Raw genomic sequence first — 22,741 nt, 5'->3', positions numbered from 1 at the left:
CCACATATTTAACCTATATTCTTGGGGAAGGGAGAGGTAAAGAAGAGAGAGAGAAAAATCTAGAAATTTGTCTTACAAAAATGAATGCTAGACTATCTTTACATGTATTTGGAAAATAAAATACTATTAAAAATATTCTTATTGCTTATTCAGCTAATTAAATTACCTCCAAAACAATTTTCAATTTATTAAATATTTAATAGATTTGGAATCTATTAATTTTGAAATTCTGGTATAACAGATAGCAATTTCAGTATTTTCTAAATATAGCACCATCCCATAAGGGTGGCACAGAAATTATTACAAAAGGTACACTCTAGTTCTCTTATGGGCAGGGCAGTTAGTAGTCTAGCATGAGATACTATTTCCTAGCTATGTGATCTTAACAAGTTACTTCTTAACCTATTTGCCCTTAATTTCTTCATCTTTAAAATTAGGATATAGTAAGGTTATTGTAAGAATCAAATAAGAATAACATAAGACATTTAACATAATAGCTGGCACATTTGTTGTTCAGTCCTGTCCAACTCTTTATGACTTCATAGACTATAGTACATCAATGATGTCCGTTCGTGGGATTTCCTTGAGAAAGATACTAAAGTTGTTTATCATCTCCTTTTCCAGTGAGTTAAAGAAAACAGTGGTTAAGTAACTTGCCCAGGGTCACACAATAATAAGTGTCTGGGACTGGATTTGAACTCAAGTCTTTTTGACTCCTGGCCCAACTCTCTTCATTTAGTCACTAGCCACTTTCAGGGCTACACGGCAGGAACTTAATAAATGCTGATTAACCCTGAATGGTAGCATCACACTGCATTTAATAAGAACAAATTCATTAGGTATAATATAAAACTTTTTTTCATTTAATCAGCTACAGAAGAACAAGACAAGGGAGCTACTGTAAAGACTCAAAGGTTTTATTAGATCGCAAGCTCAATGCAATCTCAAAGCAGTGCAATATGACAGTCAAAAAAGGTAATACAATTTGTGTCTGAATTAAGAGGGCCAAAACTTCCAAGGAAATATTTTTTCTGAATTCAGTCCTTTTCATCTATAGTATCATCTCCCACTCTGAGTACAGAAGGACAACAAAGAAGTGGAGACTGTCCCACTAAAGACAGTGAGAAAGGTAAAAGGCATTAAATCTTTATCAAATGAGCTATAAGGCCATAATGACATTTAGCCTGCAGAAGAAAGATTAAAAGGAGATAAGATAACCATCTTCAAGTATATGAAAAACCAGCATGTGAAAGAGTAAGAATTAGAATGGCTCTCTTAATCAGGAAAAACCAATAACAATTACTAGAAGTTACGAAAAGGCAAATGTAGGTTTGATTTTGGGGATAATTAACAATCAGGTCAGTTTAAAAGTGGACAGAAATGTTGTAGGTGTTCAAGTTGGTCTTCATCAGATATGCTTTGAGAGGAATTCCTTTCATTTACTGAATGGCACTAAATAGTCACTAAGACTTCTTTCTTTTGTAAAATTCATCTCAGCCTCTTAAGAAAATCCCTGTTGGCCTTTAAAATTCAGCTTAAATGACAGAACCTACAGGAGACTTTTTCTAATTCTCGTGTCCTAAGTACTAGAACCACCTTCCATATTATTTTGTAACTTTACATGGATACATATTGTTTCTTCCTTATTAGGAAAATAAGATCTTTAAAGAAGAACTTTCACTTGTTTCTGTGATGTCTCCTACAATGTTTTGCAAGTAATAGGTGCTTAATAATTATTTTCTGATTGATCATAGAACAGGGATCCAGCTTCACCACAACCACAAATAGTTACCAAGGAGTAGTTAAAGCCCAAGAATCCCAGAAAAAGCAATAATCATAAGGCCACTGGCTCTGCTTCCAATCCAATTCCTATGGCCATCAATCAATCAGAAAAAGCAATGCTTGAGGAGATGTGATCCAGCAATAGCTTGTGCAGGTAACGTAGCCCCAAATTAACCCCAGCAAATAACCCAGATAATAAAGTTCACACCAACTTACTTCAATATCAGAAGTCCTACTTCAATAGCATAAATGGATATGATGTAGAAATGAAGATTATATTAAAGAAGATCCACTGCCATATGCTTGTTGCACCTGCAACTGAATCATATTATATGTATTGTTTCCCCCACTAGAAAGTGAGTTCCTGTGGCCCTTTTCAACAATGAGATGATTCAGGCCAATTCTAATGGTTTTGTGATGGAGAGAGCCATCTACACTCAGAGAGAAGACTGTGGGAACTGAATGTGTTTCACAGCATAGCATTTTCACTTTTTTTTTTTTTCCCCTTTCTTGATTTGATTTTTCTTGAGCAGCATGATAAATGTAGAATTATGTATAGAAGAACAGCACGTGTTTAACATAGATTATTTGCTGTGTAGAGAAGGGGGTGGAGGAAAAAAAATTCGAACACAAGGTTTTGCAATGGTGAATGCTGAAAACTATGCATGTGTTTTGAAAATAAAAAGCTTCAAGAAAAAAAATAATAAATCCAAAAAAAGTTTAAAAAACAAAAAAGTGAGGTCCTTGAGAGCCGGGGCAATCTTGCTTTTCTATTTGTATCTCTAGAGCAGGGGTTCTCAAACTACGGCCAGCGAGCCAGATGCGGCCTGCTGAGGACATTTATGTGGCCAGCTGGGTTATGGCAAATGGGATGAAGGGCGGTGACAGAGTGTGAGTTTTTGTTTTTACTATAGTCTGGCCCTCCAACAGTCTGAGGGACAGTGAACTGGCCCCTATTTAAAAAGTTTGAGGACCACTGCAATCTAGAGCTTATCACAGTGCATTGTACTCAGTATGCCATTATGAAATGTTTTTTCATTCCTTCATAATAAAAGGAATTCATGGTAACGCTTGTTGGTTATCCAGGAACCAAGGAGTAAAGGAGCAATAAAGTACATTTGGGGGGAAAAAAAAAAAAAATCAACATGGAAGTATAAATAAAAGCCACATAGACAATTAGAACAGCAGGGAACTAGATACAAAGCTGATAATACTGAAGGAAAACCACTCCAAATATATAGTAGATAAAGGTAAGTTAAATTATCTGGAAACCTACAAAAACTCCCTCTGCCAAAATCAGAGAAGCTTACAACTTAGTGATTCACCTTCATGATTTCATTCTTCAAAAACTAGAAGAAACCAAACAAAATCTTTTACAACTATGAAATAAAAAAAAAAAAAATACAATGCCTACAACAATGTAAATGAAATAACTACTTGCTTAAAGGTAATCAAAATACTTAAATAAAATGCCATTGAAAAGTCTGACAGAATAGGTAATAGAACAACATGTCTTCCCTTCACAACAAAGCAGCAGAGGACTGCTTAACATATACCATATACATTGTTAGTTGCTTTGAGTATTTTTATTTAATTGATTTTCTTTGTCACATGGGACAATGTTTCAGTTGAAAGAAAGGGGAAAGAGTTAAAATGGTTGTGATGTATATCAATGAACTATATACTTTTAAAGACTAAAGATTAGGGTTGTGGAGTGGCGGGACAAGACACATGGAAGGACCCTTTCCTTCCAAAAAATAACCTTTATATTAATACGGAGAAATAAAAGGTTAAAGAGAGACCGATTCTCCCACCTAAACCCCTGAAAAGGAGTTCTAGAGAACTCTATATTGAAGATAACAAAAAATACACAAATTCCTCCATCTAGATAAAGCCAGAACTACACAAAAAGACGCCAGTAAAGACTCAAATGATGTCACATTAGAGAGGCCAGTTCAAATTCCAGTAAAGATGTCAGAAGCTGCAAAAGTTGAAGGAGGGTCAAACCAAAGTAGTTCAGCTCAAACTGCTTAAAAACCCCATGGTTTCAAGCATGGGTTTTACAACTGAATCCAACACAGGTTTCCACCACTTATCCTAAGCCAGTCAGTGTACTCACCAGGACAGATCCCTAATCAGTACCATGCAAGCTCTAGTCAAAGAAAACCATAATTCAAATGCCAACTTTGACCTTTTATAAGAGAAGCAAAGAACAAAGCCAGTGTGCAGGGAAACTGGACCTGAATGAATATATACTTCTGGAAATATGAAGAAATACAGGAGGTCAAATTATTTCCAGAGCATGTATTCTACAGGGTCTTGAAGGAGGTCTGAAACCAATGTTTACCAACATGATAGGACCACAACAAGGAAGAGAATCAACTTCCTTTTGATTAGAGATTGTGCATAGAAAAGGAGACAAAGACTAAAGCTAGAGCATGCAGAACAGCATCAGAAGACAGAGAAATCCAAGAAGTGAGGCAGAAGATCTGCTACCATATACATTATCTAGAACAAGATCCAAAATAGCTTTGTCCAGAATCTAAAGGGGGTAAGATCAAACAAGTCCCCCCAACCCATCTAAGAGTTAAACATCAAACAGAACTGGCCAGAACATAAAATTCCAATGAGAGAAATTAAGGCTGGAAATGAGTAAACAGAAGAAAATACTTAACAGTGAAAACACTAAACAAAATGAAGGAATACTACAGCTTAAGAAAAATCCAAGAGGTTAAACCAAAAGAGCATAACTAGACAACTAAATAAAACTTCAGTGAGAAAAGGGGGCTTAGCAACAAGGATTATAAAAGTAACTGAAGAAGCAAGAAATGAAAAAAATTGAGAGAAGTGATAATAGAAGGGTTAGAAGGATAGAATAGTATAAGATATCAAAAGTATACATAAAAGAGATAACAATGACAAGAAGGACCACCTTTTCTTCACTAACTGGAATAAAGGAAATGACAAAAGTTATTAATAAATTCATCTTGTTTATTGTTTTATTTTTAAACATTGCAAACAATGAGCAGAACAATTCATAACCTGATTCTTGACAAGGAGGAATTGGAAGCCAGAACAAGGATGATTAAAAAACCTTGAGGGAAAGTGACCACTAAAAAATTTATGAGAAAAAAAACCCAAGTCAGAAATAGTTTGGTATGCATCTTGAATTTTAATGAAGTAGATTTCATAGGCTTCAGAAGTTAAGGAAGGAGCTCATTGCTTGAAATTCTATGGGAAAAGTCAGCCAAGGAACGATGCTTAAGACGCTCTCAACAATAAATTCTGAAGACACAAAGAAAAGCTAAGGTGAATGAAAAGCAAAAGTTGTCTAAAAAGAACATGTTACTCTACAGAGAACTGAACAACAATTTTGGTTGATTTCTAAAATACATGCATAGAAAACAAAAGAAAGGAACATAAAAGCACAGAAAAAAGCCATGTGAGAATACTATCAAAAGTACAAAAACTCAGGGATCATATGAAGAAATTTAAGGATCATGAAAATCTTTTAAGGATGTGATGGGCAATTACTACCTAGGGTAGAATAAAACAATAACTAATAAAGAAAAAGCAAAATTATTGAGTTTTTATTTTACTTTCTGCTATGAAGAATGATTGGTATATGAAAAAAAAAATTTTTAAAAAATTACTAATAAAAGATCTGAGACCTGAGATAAGGAAGGCAATAAAAGATTATCTAACTGCCCTCATTATACACCAATTGGTACAGGTGAATCACTACAGTAGTTACTAAATAAAGTAGAAAAAGTTTGAACTTACAGAAAAGCATTGAGAAAATATCTCCAAACTTCATTGCAGAGAAAGGAGGATAATAAATGTAAAACATTGCATGACATGAGGGGTTTTTTTTGTTTGCTTGTCAATTTTTTTAAATTTCCCCCCAATTTTTTTATTCTTTATCACAAGTAATGGCATTCTTATAAGGAATGCAGAGTAGGATACAATGGAAAATGTAGTTGATGCAACAATGGAAGATTTTTTTTTTTAAGTTTGTTTTTAAAAGTACCTTTCATTTATAAACATGGATGCAGGAAGGTGACTTTTGAATAACCATGGAGAAAAATAAGTGTTAAGTATTATGTGGCCAATAAAAATAGACTTGGAGTCAGGAAAAGAGATTCAAATGCAGAATCAAAACACTGTATAATCACAGCATTAATATATTAACTGAAAATACTTTTGTATGGAAGAGAAAGGAAATGTAGGAAAGAAGGCAAAGGCAGATTCAAAACATATAGAAGTGTGCACAGAAAGAGGGGGAAAGGTCAAAAACAGAGAGAATCAAGTTAAAAATAAGAAAAATGGCCACATATGCTATTATAGGACGCTTGTCACTATTTTTTTAAAGATGAAGTCCAACAAATATGGAAATATGTTTGGAAGAATTGAACATGTTCAACCTATATCAGACTGCTTGCTGTCTGGGAGGGAGGAGAAAAAAGGAGGAAAATTTGGAACACAAGGTTTTGCACAGATGAATGTTGAAAACTAACTTTGCATGTATTTGGAAAAATAAAATGCTATTTTTTTTTAAATAAAGATCAAGTCCAAAAAAAGAAATCTGCAACATCAAGTATATTTATTATCTCATACAAAAAAGAATTCAGGTTTCTCTGCCTCCACATATGGAGTATTTGTTTCAGGTGAGACTATCACATTTTAAAAACACTTCTAAGTGGAAAGATGTTCACAAAAAGGCTAGTAGGATGGTGAAGTACCTAGGAATTAAATCATATGGGCTAGTTGCAAGGAACCAGGTATACTTAACCTAAAAAAGATTAGATATTTTATTTAGAGATAGACAGATAGACAGATAAATATAGATATTAGATAATAGATATATACTTGATATAATATTTGCCACATTAGGAATTCTAATTGAACCCACAGAGAAAAATCAGAAACAATAAGTAGAATTTTCAAAGAAGCAAATTTAGTCATAATGTAACATAAAACTTGAAGACAAAATTATTTTATACTAAAATGAGAAGAAGTAAGTTTCCCTTCACTGGAGATCTTCAAGCAAAGATTACTTTTAACTATATTGTAAAAGAAATTCAGATATGGTTTGAGGTCTTTGATATAAGCTCAGCTCTGGCGTAAATAGTTTCAGACCAAACTGGAAGTATTCTGCTGAACTGGAGTAAACTGTAAATAACAGAAAGTTGTAAACTTGTAAAGAATAGAAAGGTTTTCTAATAATCAATGATGAAGTTATGAGCATGATACTTTACTAAGAAGTAGTAAGATTTCTGCTAACCAAGATTCTGATTCTAGATCCTGAAGAAGATTCCCGATGAAATGTATCACCTTAGACTACCTATAAGTATCACAGGGATGGTACTATCAGTAACTGCCAGCATAAGTAAAGGATGGAATTCAGGGTTAAGAACGGATGAAGGAAATCAAGCAGATTTCAAGAAATCTTTTTGAAGAAATCAAGACACTGAACTGCATAACACATTCTCCAACTCCTCCAAATTAACCTAGAAAACAAGCCATACTAAATCCCTATGAGAAATTTTTAAAGAATGAATCATTTTTCCTGCCCAAGTTAGCATCAGGAGATAAAACAGAGAAGTCTGCATACATCAGGGACAGGGTCTGACCAAGATTGCAGAGTTGAGCACACCAGCACAAAAGGGACGACTCAGAGACCTGTGCTCAGGAGTAGCATTCTGAGATAGCAGTTGTAAGCATTAGGCACTATAACAAGTAAGGAAGATATTCAGAAGCAATCAACAGTGGTATGTCTTAGAATTCAGGAGCATAACAGGATTTAAACTTCTAGGTAGTCTGATGCCTACAGAGAATAATTAGAGCAGGAATTCCATACCCAAGAATAGGTATGGGAACTGCAAAGAAGCTTGCTTGAAGGAAGCTACAAGGAAGTAGTTCTATCTCTCTGAACCAGTCGACTTCACAGTCAGTTAAAATTAATTGAGTCTATCACAAATCTATTGTTGTTCAAACCCAAACCTAGATGAGCACTTGCAGACCTCAGATCAGGAAGGGGGCAGTGATCAGATTTTGCCCTAGATTAAAATATTGTGGTAGCAATAGAGGTTTAACAGTCTCTAGCATGAACTGTCCCTGAAATCGTGACATATGTTTGTTACAAATTCTAGTCAAATATATGACCAAGTTGTGTTTTTCTTTGAAGATGCAATACCTCAAGCATGAAATAGCAGAATCATTCAAAAACTTTATTTAAAAAGAAAAACGGCTTAGGCCACAATATCAACTATAATTCTCAGAAAAAATAAAACAACTAAAAACATTTAAGAGTTTTTTTTAAATGTTTTTATAATTAAATAACACTTAAAAAATTTTAAATAATACTGGAAAAGAAATGACTGCTATGGAGTAAAGAACAAAAAAAGAATTAACAGCTTGGCACACAAGCAACAAATTTCCTAAATATTAAAATGGACCAAATAGAAGACAATGACTCCATCAACAAACAATAAGAACGGGGCACAAGGAAAGGGTATGGATATGACAGAGTTTTAAATTAAATGAAGTTCATTAATTATGTAATTCCAAGAGGCAGAAAAAGGGAGGAAGAGTAAGATTGCCCAAGCAGGGACAAGGAATAGACTTTGTGCAGCAAAAGGGTTCATTATCATTGAGATGAAAAAAGCATAAGGGTAGGAATAGCCATTTAAGAATGAATATAGGCAGAAAATCAGTATTTGGATAGAACTCTGTTAAGAGACAAGTAATTAAGCTGACTTTCCACTACTTCTTTGAATGGTCTCAACATTTATTAAGTTCAAAATACAATCACTATATTGTGTATAGTTACTACTGAGACAAAAAAAAACAAGAGTCCTTGCCTTCAAAGAGGGTGTTAAAAGCTAGAAATGGCCATGGAATGACCAATGAAAGAATGACTACAGCATGTTACATTAATGGTAGAAATGCTGCAATACAATTTAAAAGGAAAAATGGAAGTTAATTGGATAATCTGGAATGAAAAAAAAAAAAGTATAACAGTAAAAGTGGTACATACCTTAAAACTATCTAAAAAGCAAATTTATACAAATATAGAAGTGAATGTGAAGGAGATAGTAAACAAATAATGGGCCAGAACTCTGTACTTGAAACAAGGATTCTTACAAGGAGCTAACTCAGTGATATTGATAAGACAATGGTAATCCAGTTTAGCATGGTGATTAATAGTTCTCTAGTTCAGTATGACTGATTAATCATATAACAAATAATGGTTCCCTAGTGATATAATGATTGGTTTATACTAAGTATGAGGAATGGATTTAATTGTAATAGAGTATTTAAGAGGTCAGGGTCAGACCTAGAGAGAACTGGGACAGACTCGGGGAAGACAGATGACTGGAGACTGGAGCACAAGCTCCTGGATTCAGGGAGACTTCAAGACAGAAACTGTGGTGGTGATCCTCCTGCCTCCTCCACAGAAACCAAGACACATTCCAGAGGACCTCCAGAAAGCTAGCCCAGGCCCCAGGCAAGGAGATAAAACTATGAAGGAGACAATAAAAAATTTTGACTTTTATCTCTGGTTATTCTCATGGTGATTACTTTGCTGAAAGGAAGGCAGATCCAGAGACCTCCAGAAAACTAACCAGAACACTACAGTAACTGAAAACCTGTTATAATCAGCATGTCAATCATTCATTTAAATACACACAGAGACATACATACATCACAGTGTATGTTTTTCCTAAAGTTTCATGAAAAATTTTTTTGATAATAAAAATACTTGCCTTTGTAAAACATGATTAAAATTTCCCTCTACTCAGTAGTACTGGCATTCAACATGCATTTTTAAAATGCTGTGAGATGAAAAACTTTTCTGCACATGAAAGAACAACAACAAAGATTGCATGAAGCCATTCATGAATGTCTAATTTCTTATCAGGTAATGGCTTAATCATGTTAAAATTAATAAAAGTTTTAGAATTTTAAAAAAGCATTTGTTTTTAATCTGTAACCACAACTGTTTAACTGTATGGTTAAAAATTGCAGTTTCTGAGGTACTTAGATGGCGCAGTGGATAGAGCACCAGCCCTGAAGTCAGGAGGACTTGAGGTCAAATCTGATCTCAGACACTTAACACTTTCTAACTGTGTGACCTTGGGCAAGTCACTTAACTCCAATTGCCTCAGCCTCCCCCCCCCAAAAAAAAATGCTGTTTCAAAAGCAAACTAAAATACCTCTATTTTAGCCCAGGAAACAATAAAATGATAAAAACAATAAAAGGCTTACTTGTGATTGAAAATTTAAATTAAATGAAAATACAATGTAAATAGAGATCATCTTATTTTCACTGTTACAAATACTATGTTAATATATTTTAAATGGAAAAATTTAATAATACAGATAATTGTAATTATTATTGCTATTATTAAATAATAATAAAGGTGATAAAAAAGGTTTCTCAAACCAAATTTATAAAGTATACTGACCAAACAATTATTTGTGAGATTATAAAGATAATATACTTCTTTCTCATTATACACTTCAACAACGATACTATATGAAGATGTATTCTGATTGAAGTGGGTATCTTCAACATAAAGAAGATCTAATTCAGTTCTAGTTGATCAATGATGGACAGAAATAACTACACCCAGAGAAGGAACACTGGGAATTGAGTGTAAACTGTTTGCACTACTGTCTTTCTACCCAGGTTACTTTTGCCTTCTGAATCCAATTCTTACTGTGCAACAAGAAACTCGTTTTTACACACATACATTGTATCTAGGATATACTGTAACACATGTAACATGTATAGGATTGCCTGTCATCTAGGGGAGGAGGAAGAGGAGGGATGAGAAAATTCGGAAAAGAAGTGAGTACAATGGATAATGCTGTAAAAAAAATTACCCATGCATATTTAATGTCAAAAAATTACAAAATTAATTAAAAAATAATAAAAAAATAATAATATACTTCTGTTGTGTGGTGCAAACCAAATACACAAAAATCCTAAAAGGCTGGCAAACTTTTACTTTTACATATACTGAAGAGATTCACTATATGACTCCTTTCCAAACTAAACTCCCTTACATCATTTAAATTTGATTTAGTTTATAATACAGGATTATAATTTAAAACAAAGTAAACTTATTGACCATATTGATTTCTTAAAAATCTCTATTAACACAGTAAAAAAAATTATAATTACTACCTTTTGGGGAGAAATACAATAATATTCCAAACCAATTCGATAAGATATGATTCAAAATGTGTATAATTATGATATTTCTTTTGAGGTTAACTATGCTTTAAACAGCCATTTATAAACATAATCAGAGTTTCAATATAGCCAAACCACTCCAATTCAAAAGTGACAAACAATCTGTTTAATTTCAAAGTTTGGAGAAATCTAATCTAATCTAGCTAATCTTTTTTTTTTTTTCCTTAAAGTTAACTACATCCAGCAGCAGCATGAATTCGAGTAGCAACATGACTACCAGAAGAGAACAGTTAATTGATTAGTTGGTTGATTGGTTGTCCTTCATTCTCAAAGAGATCCAAAATGATATTACTATATTGGAGTCAAGGTACAATGTATCTGATTGTGGCTGAGTAGACCAATAATGAGCTTGGAAAGCTTTACCATAAATTGAGCACAAATAGTCCACTTGACCTTTTGGTGTAGAGATATCTCTAATCTGAACATCTCACCGTTCTTGTGAGCTATTGCAATTCTGCTTAACTTATAAAACACAATACCTTCTTTAATGCAGGTATGTCTTGCAGCATACAAATAATAGCTCCCCTTTTGGAGAATGGGGAAGTGAACATGAAACCAACACAATAGGATCACCAAACATTCCTCTCCAGAGAATTAACTGTTAAATGTTTAATCCACAAACAGTAAATTACCAGAAGTAAATCAACTCCTGAAATTAAGGATATTCCATTACATTAAACAAGCTGAGCACAGAGAAATAAAGTCATACTTTATTTCTTAAACTTACTGAATATTATAAAGTTGCCCCACAAAAATCTCAACATTTAAACTTTCTTGACAAGCCCTGCCCATCTAATACCCAGTGTATTTAATCATAAAGTTACCCCATTCTCAAGAAATTCTATTAATTTCCACACTCACTCAGATAACCATGATCAAACTGTATTCGAAAATTTGAATCACCTGTATGCATCGTCTTCTTTCAACTCTCATATCATCCTGATGGGGTGGGGGAAGGGAGGGAAGAGTCCAGCAGCAAAACTACAAACACTGTGTGAAGAAAAACAAATTATGATAAGAGATAATGATACAAGACAATTACTCTTATCAAGGACCATCTAAAGTAAACACATATTCCAAAACTAAACATGAGAATAAAATTATTTTAAGTGTTGAAGTTTTTCTGACTTTTACATGTACTTGCAATCAAATTTTTCTCTTTTACACAATACAATGTCAACTTTCTTTAAAATACAAATATTCCTCAACCATCAGGGACAAGCAAAACAAAGGAAAACACTTCTGTTTATATTATCATGCTACCCTAATGTATTGTTAAAGAAATCATTTTATTAAACTTCAGTCAATAACTGAAATTAAATAGCAATAGAAAAAAGTGTCAATTCAAAATTTAAAAGACTGCAAATAATTATCTACCATTTGGGACCGACCATCTCTCCATGTATGGCTTTTTCTTATCTGCTTTAGATAACGCCTCAATTTTTTACTAAACACTTATCATCTTCTATGGTTAAACAATGGATTATTCTTAATCATTTTTTTTTTAAGTCTGAGAAAACAAGTACAATTTCACTATTATCACCTATCAACCTATTAGAAAAAAGTGCCTAAATTTACTAACCCCAACCATTTTTACCCAGCTAGAAACAATCCTCAAGCTTTGTACTTTGTACCTCTTTTGTAACTATGTTCATGTATTGTTATTCATCTTATTTTCCCCACTACATCACAAATTTCCCAGTGAACAGGTACTATAATCTAATTCATCTTGGAATCCCTTCTAACTGCTTATTGCAGTGCCTTGTACATACTAATTATTCAATAAATATTTGCTGAATAAAACAAAACTGTATTTTCTAGAAGAATGATTCTCCAGATCAAACTGAATCCCTCGTCTCTCCTTGTCTTTTCATCACTCATACCTTGTCCAAGCTCTGGATTATTATCCATAAAACTCCTCCACTCCTATTCACTTGCCACTCAACAGAGCAGATCAAAACACCACAATCAAATCAACCAACTTCAACAAGACCCTCAACATAGCCAAGTAATCCTTTTATTCTTTCCTAATTGACTCCCTAACTATATGTATAGTCATTTAAAACTTTTTCCTTCTAAAACCTCCCCGAATTTCTCACCCTACCCCCTCATCTGATAATCTCTATCAGGTCTTTATTTGTTTTAGGAAAACGAGTTCATTGATTTTTGAGCTCTCACTGCTCTTGATCTCAAAAAAGCATCCTATATTATTCCTCCCTGCCTCTCCAAATCTACCACCAATTTTCCCCTGGTTTCTTCAAATCCTGACCAGATATACCTTCTCCTTACCAAAACCAACATCTTTACCTTGGACTGCATCCCCTCCCATCTCCTCAAACAATTGCCTGCCTGGACTATATTCATATTCTGTGTCTGTCACTCAAACATCAAAAATGTCCAAATTCTTTGTATCCACATCATAAACAAACTTTAAATGGCTCCTAATATCACCTCTCAAGCTATTTTCATACACACTCTCTCTCTCTCTCTCTCTCTCTCTCTCTCTCTCTCTCTCTCTCTCTCTCTCTCTCTCTCTCTCTCTCTCTCCTCTTAGCCAAATTCCTTTAAAAAGCTATCTCCATACACTGTCTGTTTCCTATTCCTCAAATCCAATGAATTTATCTTATCTTCATTTTGCTTAACCTTTTTCCTTAATAATGTCCCTGAACACCTTCTCTTCCTTAGATACTCTGAACACAATGGGCCTGGAATCAGAAAAAACCCAAGTTCAAATCTGACATTTCCTAGCTCTATGACCCTGAGCAAGTCACTTAATTATATTTGCCTGAGTTTCCTCATCTGTAAAAAAAAAATCTGAAGAAGTAATGACAAAATCACTCGATTTTATACAAAACCTTACAGAAATAACAAATTTCATGAAAATTAAAACAACAAATAAAAGGCAATGGCTCTGTAATATAACAAGAAATGTTTTAAAAGTTTAAAAAAAAAAAAGGATAACTCATTTAATACTCTGATCTTGAAAAGAAAGAAAGAAATATACTAAGAATGATTGGACTACCAAAAACACATTTCCAAAATTAGAGCCTTGACTCTGTATCTTGGGTGAAAATAAAAAGAATCCCTGCTTATCTCCTAAAAGAAACCCCAAATCAAAAGCTTTCATGAATGTACAATTATCATAATCCAGAACTTTCTGGTTAAATAAAAATATTGCAAGTACCAGATAGAAAATATCAAAGAAGCAGAGTCAGTATGATGCAATATTTGACATCAATATAAAAAAGAAGGATGCTTGGAAAATTATATTCTACAACCAAAAATAATTTACCCAACAAATTTGAATATAATCATACAGGAGAAAAAAAATGAAACTTTTTGAAATACTTTATGAAAAACTTGGAAGGAGACCTTAAAATTGCATAAAAACAGAGAGGTGGTGTGGATAGGTGTGGGAGATGTGGGTTTGTATATAAAACAGAGGAAATACTTCAAAAACAAATACAGAAAAAAAAAGCAGAAATGGTAGACATATCCTTTATTATTTAAATTGAAATACATCTTATTTAGCAAACAAAAATAACAGGAAGTAAACATCATATGCAACAAGAATACACGAATTTTTTACAAATTAAGAATTAAACAAGGATGCAATTCTATCCTATTACTTGATTTGGTTCTGAAAATGCTAGCAATATCACTATGAAAAGAGCAAGGTGTAAAGATAAAAAATCCCTAATAACTTTTTTCAAGAAAAATGTAATAACCCTAATACCTAAAACAAGGGAAAAGGAGAAACCATCAAAAACTTCAGACCAATATCATTAATGAATATATTAATTCTAAAACTTAAATATAACCTTGTCAAACATACTACAGCTATTTTTCCAAGAATTCATAAAACCAAGTGGGATTTGTACCAGGGGTAGTAAGAATGGTTTCAAAATTAGGAGGTCAACAAAATTAATCACGTTATAAGCAAAAATATCCAAAATATCCAAATATATCCAAACACAATTATCACTATGCAAAAAAAAGCCTCTGACAAACTACAACACTAATATATGCTAAAAGCTCTATTTCCTAATAAAGATAGACAGTTGAGATAAAAAACATTTACCTATTGATAAGGTACCAAAAGATATGAACAGTTTTCAAAAGAATTAAGTCTCCAAATAGCTAATAAAAGAAATTCAAATCAAAAAACTCTTAAAAGTTCCATCTCATACCCTCTAACTTGGCAAAGATGACAAATAATGAAAATAGGCAGTATTGGAAAGGTTTTGTAGGAACATAGATGCACCAATACATTGTTGGTGGAACTGTGAAATGTTACAAACACTTCGGAAAGCAATTTGGAACTATATATAGGATAATTAAAACATCCATATCCTTTAATCCTTTGAAGGCTAATACACATCAAACATTTATAATAGTACCTTTTGTCATAATAAAGAAGTGGAAAGATAGATATCTATCTTCTGGGGAAAGAGCTAAACAAATTGTAGTTCATTAATAAATAGATTATTACTGATCTATTAGAAATATGGTAAATTAAAAAGATGATACAAAATGAAGCAAAGTCAATAAAATAATGCAAATGACTGCAACAATATAAAAAGAAAAATAATCATCAAAAAAGGGGGAGAGGGGGAGAAAAGGGTTGCAAAATTACAAAGAAGCAGAATTTTGCCAAAGAAGAAAAGACATTCCTACCAATGTCTTACTTTATAGTAATAAGAGATATACAAGTTTTGTATGCTGGACAAAATCTCAGACTTTCTGAATTAATTGAAATGCTGAATTGATCAACTATACAGAACCCCCCCCCCAAGAGATCAAAAAAACAAAACAAAACAAAACAAAAAAACTAAGGAAAAAGAGGGAGAGGAAAACTATGGACAAAACTTAGGTGTTGTATTTCTTAAATCAATAAATACAATTTTTTAAAGAATGTAAACTTCTAGAAAGCAGGGACTAATGAATTTCTTTTATTTGTATTATTAGAATATAGCACAAATGTTTTTTTTTTATTTCTTTTCCTTCTATTCTTACTTTCTAAACAAAAAGAACAGTAAATCAGAAAATACGCAAATCTGTACTGAAGACAGAAAAACATTTCATTACTTTCTCCATTTGTATTCTAGTAGCACATGAGTAGGACCAAGAAAGGAAAGCACTAGATGTTTGGAAAGGACAAAGCTATGACAAGACAAGGAAGCAAAGGATTCAAGACTAGAGAATAGTATGGTCTTGAACTGGTTGACTAAAGGGTCAAAATCAGGAAGCTAAGTCAATGTAACTACAGCAGGATTTCTAGACAATTTAAACTCACTGAAAGGTGGAAAGGATGAAAGGTCATAAATGATAAGAATATAGATGAGGAAACAAGAAATTAGTATTTGAGGAAATATCAATATATATTTTGAAGCAGCTATATGTGAGGTCAGAGGTTAGACACAGAGGGAGACACTGAACTTAATGAGAAAAGAGAGAAAAGAGGTTGATAAATGGCCTCAAGTATCTGGACTGCATGATAAATTTACATAACAAAAACCTCAGAAAAATTGATGATTTAATGAGTCCGTACAAAGATATTTTGGAAATTGCAATAAGAAGCAAGGAATAATCCAATTTCTCCCTACAACAGATAGCCTAAGTATACAAGAAAATTTAAACAGAACTGCAAAAGATGGCCCAAGATGCAGTGTCAAAGGTAGGCAGCCAGGTCTGAGTATCAGAAGATGGAAGAGTTAGAAAGGAAAACATTTAAAGTGAAAACAAGTTTATTAATTATGGAGCACCACAGGACACAACTGAGGGCAAATCTGGGTTGGGAAGAACAAAGAAGGATGAAGTGGATGGGAATGAGCAAGTAGAAAACTGGGTTGAGGACTTCCATTCCTCTATCCATGGTAGTCAAAAGTTCAATATCATTAGGATTAGCAAAGAGACAAAAAAGGAGAATGTTGATCACCTGGCAATGAGTATCAGTGGAAAGGAAAAGGTCTAAAGATGAAAGAAAGTGGGAGAGGTTCCAACAGTTCCTGGGCAAGCACTGTTTCTATGTCCTGAGAAATACCCAGAAGTTAGCCTCACAGCAGTGAGGCTCACTCCAAGTAAGAGACAGAAACAAATGTTAACTACATACCAATAATAATCAGAGGTATCTTTGCGGTAGCCAAGAATTGGAAGGGAAAGGTAAATGTCCATTTTTTGGAGAATGACAGAAGAAAAAAAAATCCATGATCTACTAATATAATTAAATGTTACTGAATAGTAAGAAATTAAAGGAGAAATTCAGAGAAAGAGTAGTTTTATAAACTAATGCAAACTTCAACTGTGTAAATAAATCTCACAAAAAAGAAATGTGGGTGAAGATTTGTGGGAAGATAGAATAGGTCAGAAAATTCCAAGTGCTCCAGATTTCCTCCACAAACAAAATCAAATTGCTCCTCAGGACAAATGTAGACCAGTGAAAAGTAAGACTTCAGACAGAATAGGGGTACTCCAGGAACTATGGAGAAGTGTAAACACCTCCGGCTCTCCAATGAAACAACAAAGTGGAAAGCTCTGAGTTATGTGAGTAGGTAGGCCAGAGGTGGCCTCAGCCCAAACTATAGAAAATTTCTGAGTCCAGGAAGACTAAGAAAACCACCATAGATAAGAGAAACACCAGGTCCAGCTATGCTACTGAGACTGAGAAGGAACTCACCAATTAAAATATGATAAAGCTATAATTAGAATGGCACAGGATTTATCAGCAGCCACAAAAAAAAAGGCTACAGGTCCTAGAATACTATATGTTGACAAATCAAAAGAACTAGGGTTGCAGCCCTAAATATTAATAATATTGAATTGGAAAAAAATGGGTAACTGTCAACTTTTCAGTATTTTGCCTCAAACAGATCTGAACTCAACAGAAAATTTAACGTAAAAGAGCCAACATCAAAGACTAATTTCAAGGGACTAAATAAGGACATGTGTAAGTTTAAACCTTATGTCTTGAGATTGATGTTAGTAATTACGTATGAGACATAAGAGCAAGAACTAACACAGAGGAATTAGATGGAGGAGGAGAACTGATAGTTCTGAAAACCTGCTCAAATCAGGAAAGGATTAAAGAAGGAAACACACACACACACTCACTCACTCTCCCATAAAAAGTACAGAATCTATAAAGAAATAAGGGTAAAGGGAATAGAATAAGGTGGGTTATAAAAGGTTTTTATTTATATTTACATATATATACACATATATACATATGTGTGTATATATATATATATATATAATAAAAGGGTGTATAGATTAATAACAAGGTAAAATTAACAGGTATAAATAAATTAGAAGAGTTAGCAGGAATAGGACATAAAAGGCATATACAAAACAAAATTAACAATGATCAAGAGTGGAATTTATTAGAAAGAAAAAAGGGAGGTGTAGTAATCATCTATTTTAGACAAAGTCAAATTTTTAAAAGATTCAATCATCAATGTTAACCTCATTAATACATTTTAGATGTATATATATGTACATGTAAATGTATGTAGGTGTAATTTTAAAATGTGAATTTTTAGGTCCCAGAAAAACCAATGATGGTTTTAGAAAACAGGAAAAAAAGAAAAAAGACAGACTTCCTTCTCATAAGCTAATTAAATACATTATCAGGTACAGTTGTTATATCAAATGTTTTTGTTTAATTCTTTTTCTTCTTACAAGGATAGGTTGAAAGAGGAAAAGTAGGGGGTAATTACTTGCATGAAGATAAAAGGCAAAGTATTTTGAAAAAATGTAATAGAAAAAATGTTTCCTTATATATTAGAATTTTAACAAGGAACTTTAACTAAAGGGTCAAAAAGGACTAACAGGAAAGACAATATAGAAGTGTCATAATTTTGCTAACCTCAAATAAAGACATGGTCTATCATATCCAAAGTAAAAGACTATCAAGTTCCAACAAGACATCTAATTTACATGCTCAACATAATGTAAAAGTAGCTGGACAAATTGGAAATTATGTGAAATTCTACATAGCAATAACACTTGATGTTCCCCAAAATCTACTCTAATAAATTTACAACTAAGCCATGAAGAATACAAGCTACCAAAGCTCAGAATGAAAAATAACACAAGATATATGCAAAACAAATAAATACCTCAAAAGGATGATTGAAAACTAAGAATGCATTAATGAAAAAATATCATATAAAATCCATGAAATGTTCCCAAACAAATTAATGTATGCACATAGATATGTTCATATTCTCACTGCAAAAACCAAGTAAAGAATCAGGAGGAAAGACAAAAGTACCATAAATCAGTGGTAACAGCAACCAAACTAAATAAATACACTATCAGAGAAAATTATATTATACAAATATCAAGGTATTCCTTGACAACAATAGGTTAAAGGGTTAGAAAGTGAAGTAAAGTAGTAACAGGAACTAGAATGTTATATGTAAAGACCAGAAACACATTTTTTAAAAGTATAAAAAAACTATTCCAATTCAGATACCTATACCATTTATTACATAATTTACTAGTTTCCCATACTTTCTTCTAAAATGGATGTTTAAGGAATTATGCAAACACCCAAAACAAATATTAATAACAATAATCTAAAAAATAATTCACATTAACTAGAAATAATTAAACTAACTCAATAATCAGTGGTAATATTATAATCTAAACTGTATTACTTCTTTGGGTTGGGTCAGGAAAGGACAGAACAGATGGCATCTCAAAGCAAGGTTGACAGGTCTTCTTATGTTTACAAGAAACACATGACACTATTTCTAAGTCACCATAGTAGACAAGAGTGACAGGCTTAAGTTGAGGCCACTAATTAGCTGTATGATATCAAAAAAGTTACTCAACTTCTATAGGTTTCATCATCTGTAAATTGAAAAGTGTTGAATTCTCCTACTAGAATATGAGCTCCTTATGAGTAGGGATTATTCATTCATAGAATATATTTCACAGAGCTAAACATGACAGCTGTTAAGTTGCAAGCACTTAATTGTTTATTTAGATGTAGATTATTTAGATGTAGATTTATCTAGATATATATAGTTCTTTCTACCTGACAATCTTTTGATTCTATGGAAGGTGATGCTTATACATTTTCTTTTTAAAATTTCAAGTTCAATGATTAAGGGATAAGATCAGTCAAATTATTCCCATCCTTCCCAGTCCTATCTCTCCTCCAACTAGCTATAATAATACAAAACACTTCCACATCTCAAGTTCATGGGAAATTACATGAAAGAAAACATAGATAAGAAGATAAAAGATTAAAGTAACTGAAAGTGAAGGTACATAAAAGGAAACATAGATAAGAGAATAATATAGCAAATATAAACAGAGACTACCTCTTTTCACCAACCCAGCCAAAATAAAACAAAAGGGCAAACAATTCAGGAGAATAGGATTTAATGTGGCCAAGAAGCTTAGAGATCGATCATGGAGTCTAGCTCCTCATTCTTAAAACCTTAGACACTAAAAACCCTATACCCAAAGAGATCAAAGAAAAAAGAAAATAACCTATATGCAAAAAAAAAAAAATAATAATAATAATAGCTCTTTTCCGGATAGGAAACAATGAGAAACTGAAGTACTGACCATCAATTAGGAAATGGCTGACAAATTTATGAAACCTGACAGTACTGTATGTACTATAAGGAATGATGACAGCAATAGTTTCAGAAAAATCTGGGAAAACTTACATGACCTGATGCAGAATAAAATGAACAAAATCAGAATACTTATACAGTAACAAAAATATTATAAAGATAATCAGCTCTGAAAGATTTAGTATCCTATTAAGACAATGACAAACACAATTCCAAAGGACTTATGATGAAACATACTATCCATCTCCAGAACTGTGATGGACTCAAGAGGGCAGAGTGAAGCATATTTTCTTCTTTTTCTTCTGGGGGAATACAAGTGGAACACACAACTAATGCAGAAATTCATTTTCTTGCTTATATAGTTTTTATAATGGGTTTTATTTTTCTTGTCTTCTCAATAGGTGGAAGAAAAAAGGGAAAGAGAATTTGGAACTGAAAATAAAATTGAATTTGAAAGCAAAAGAAAGGGGGGGGAAAAATAGACCCAGTATGGTTATATGACATACACAATTCATAAAAAAAGTGAGCAAAGAAGGGTCTAAATGCCTAAAGTCCTTCTTTCTTTCCAGTAGGACTGTATCAAAAAAAAAAAAGACTTATTCCTTTGCATTGGTAATAAGTACAGAAAAATATAAATATATGAACTAAAAGATAAATATATTTAAAGTGAAGTTAGCATTCAAGTTTAGAAGGACCAGAAAAATGCTATATAGTCTAACCCATGCTTTCTATCTTCACAGTCTTACATATATGTCTTTCTCCAATTTCTCAACCATAACCCTGGTTCATGTCCTCATTACCTTTCACCTGTACTATTGCCATAACCTTCTAAGTAATCTCCCTGACTTAAGTTTCTTCCTATTCTAATATATTCTCCATCCAGATACTGAAGTAATTTTTCTGACATGTAGGTCTAAGTTTGTCACACCCCTACCAAATGATCTCCTTATCACTTCCCAAATCAAACACAAATGACTTTTTTTTTTTTTTTGGCATTTATAGCTTTTCATAACCTAGATCATTTTTACCTTTTCCAAAACTCAATGTCCTTCACAGGCTATACACTCCAAGGAACAATGGTTCATATGCAGTTCCTTTAAACACTATATGCTATGTCCTCTCATCTTTCGCATTATCCATTTCTTCTCCCCCAATCCCAAATTAGGAATATACTATTTTCATCTCTACCCCTTGGTTTTGTACTTGCCTTCAGGTCTCAGCTTAAAACTACAGGGTTTTTGCAGTCATTCCCCTACCTTCACCTCTTATATCCTAGTCTCAGAATGCATATTCTCAGTATTATTTCTTTTTATCTATCTTATTATGAAAATATCTCCCACACTGGAATGTAAGTTCCTTAAGGACAAGAATGTGTTTTTGCCTTTCTTTGTGATCACAGTGCTTAATAAATGCTTCATGACTTAACTTGACACGAATTAAAATCCCAATTAAATATTTAATATGGTAATTAGCAGACTGAATATTTCCAAAAGAAAGATAAGGACACCCAAAGAAACTCTCCCATATTTTTCAAATGTCAAATTAGGCTTGCCAAAATGACTGTTTTATGGAAAACTCATACAGGGCTCACATGAGGATCAGAAAAAGAGATACATAAGATTAATCTCAAGGTCTTTCTTAAGGACTCTGGAATTGATTGTGTGACATGAAAGACATCCACACAGGACAGCTATGCCCCCATCAGAGAAGGTGCTGTTCAAAGCAGAATTTCAGTAACTCAAAAGAAGACATGAGGAAAGTCAGAAACTATATGAGCAAACTACAAAACACTTTCCACACAAATAAAGTCAGATGTAAACAACTGGAAAATTATCAAGCGCTCTTGGATAGGTCGAGTACATACAATAAAGATGCCAATACTACCTAAACTTCTCTATTTATTTAGTACTACACCAATCAGACTCCCAAGAAATTATTTTGCTGAACTAGAAAAGTAACAACAAAATTCATCTGGAAGAATAAAAGATCAAGAATTTCAAGGAAATTATTGGGGAAAAAAATGCAAATGAAGATGGCCTAACTATACCAGATCTAAAACTGTATTATAAAGCAGTGGTCATCAAAACTATTTGATATTGGC

General features: G+C 33.0%; 1 protein-coding gene across 1 annotated transcript in view; it reads right to left on the bottom strand.

Annotated features, from left to right (window-relative positions):
* DYRK1A (dual specificity tyrosine phosphorylation regulated kinase 1A) overlaps positions 1-22,741 on the bottom strand; it is a 288,823-nt gene that overhangs the window by 249,081 nt on the left and 17,001 nt on the right. The window contains exon 3 of the mRNA XM_074300646.1: positions 11,951-12,037. Coding sequence (XP_074156747.1) covers positions 11,951-11,960 — 10 coding nt within the window. The 5' untranslated portion in view covers positions 11,961-12,037. The remainder of the gene's footprint in view (positions 1-11,950; positions 12,038-22,741) is intronic.

The sequence above is a fragment of the Sminthopsis crassicaudata genome, chromosome 3 (assembly GCF_048593235.1).
Source record: "Sminthopsis crassicaudata isolate SCR6 chromosome 3, ASM4859323v1, whole genome shotgun sequence".
Taxonomy (NCBI): domain Eukaryota; kingdom Metazoa; phylum Chordata; class Mammalia; order Dasyuromorphia; family Dasyuridae; genus Sminthopsis; species Sminthopsis crassicaudata.
The sequence above is the reverse complement of the archived record's forward strand: the minus strand, read 5'-3'. Positions and strand labels throughout refer to the sequence as shown.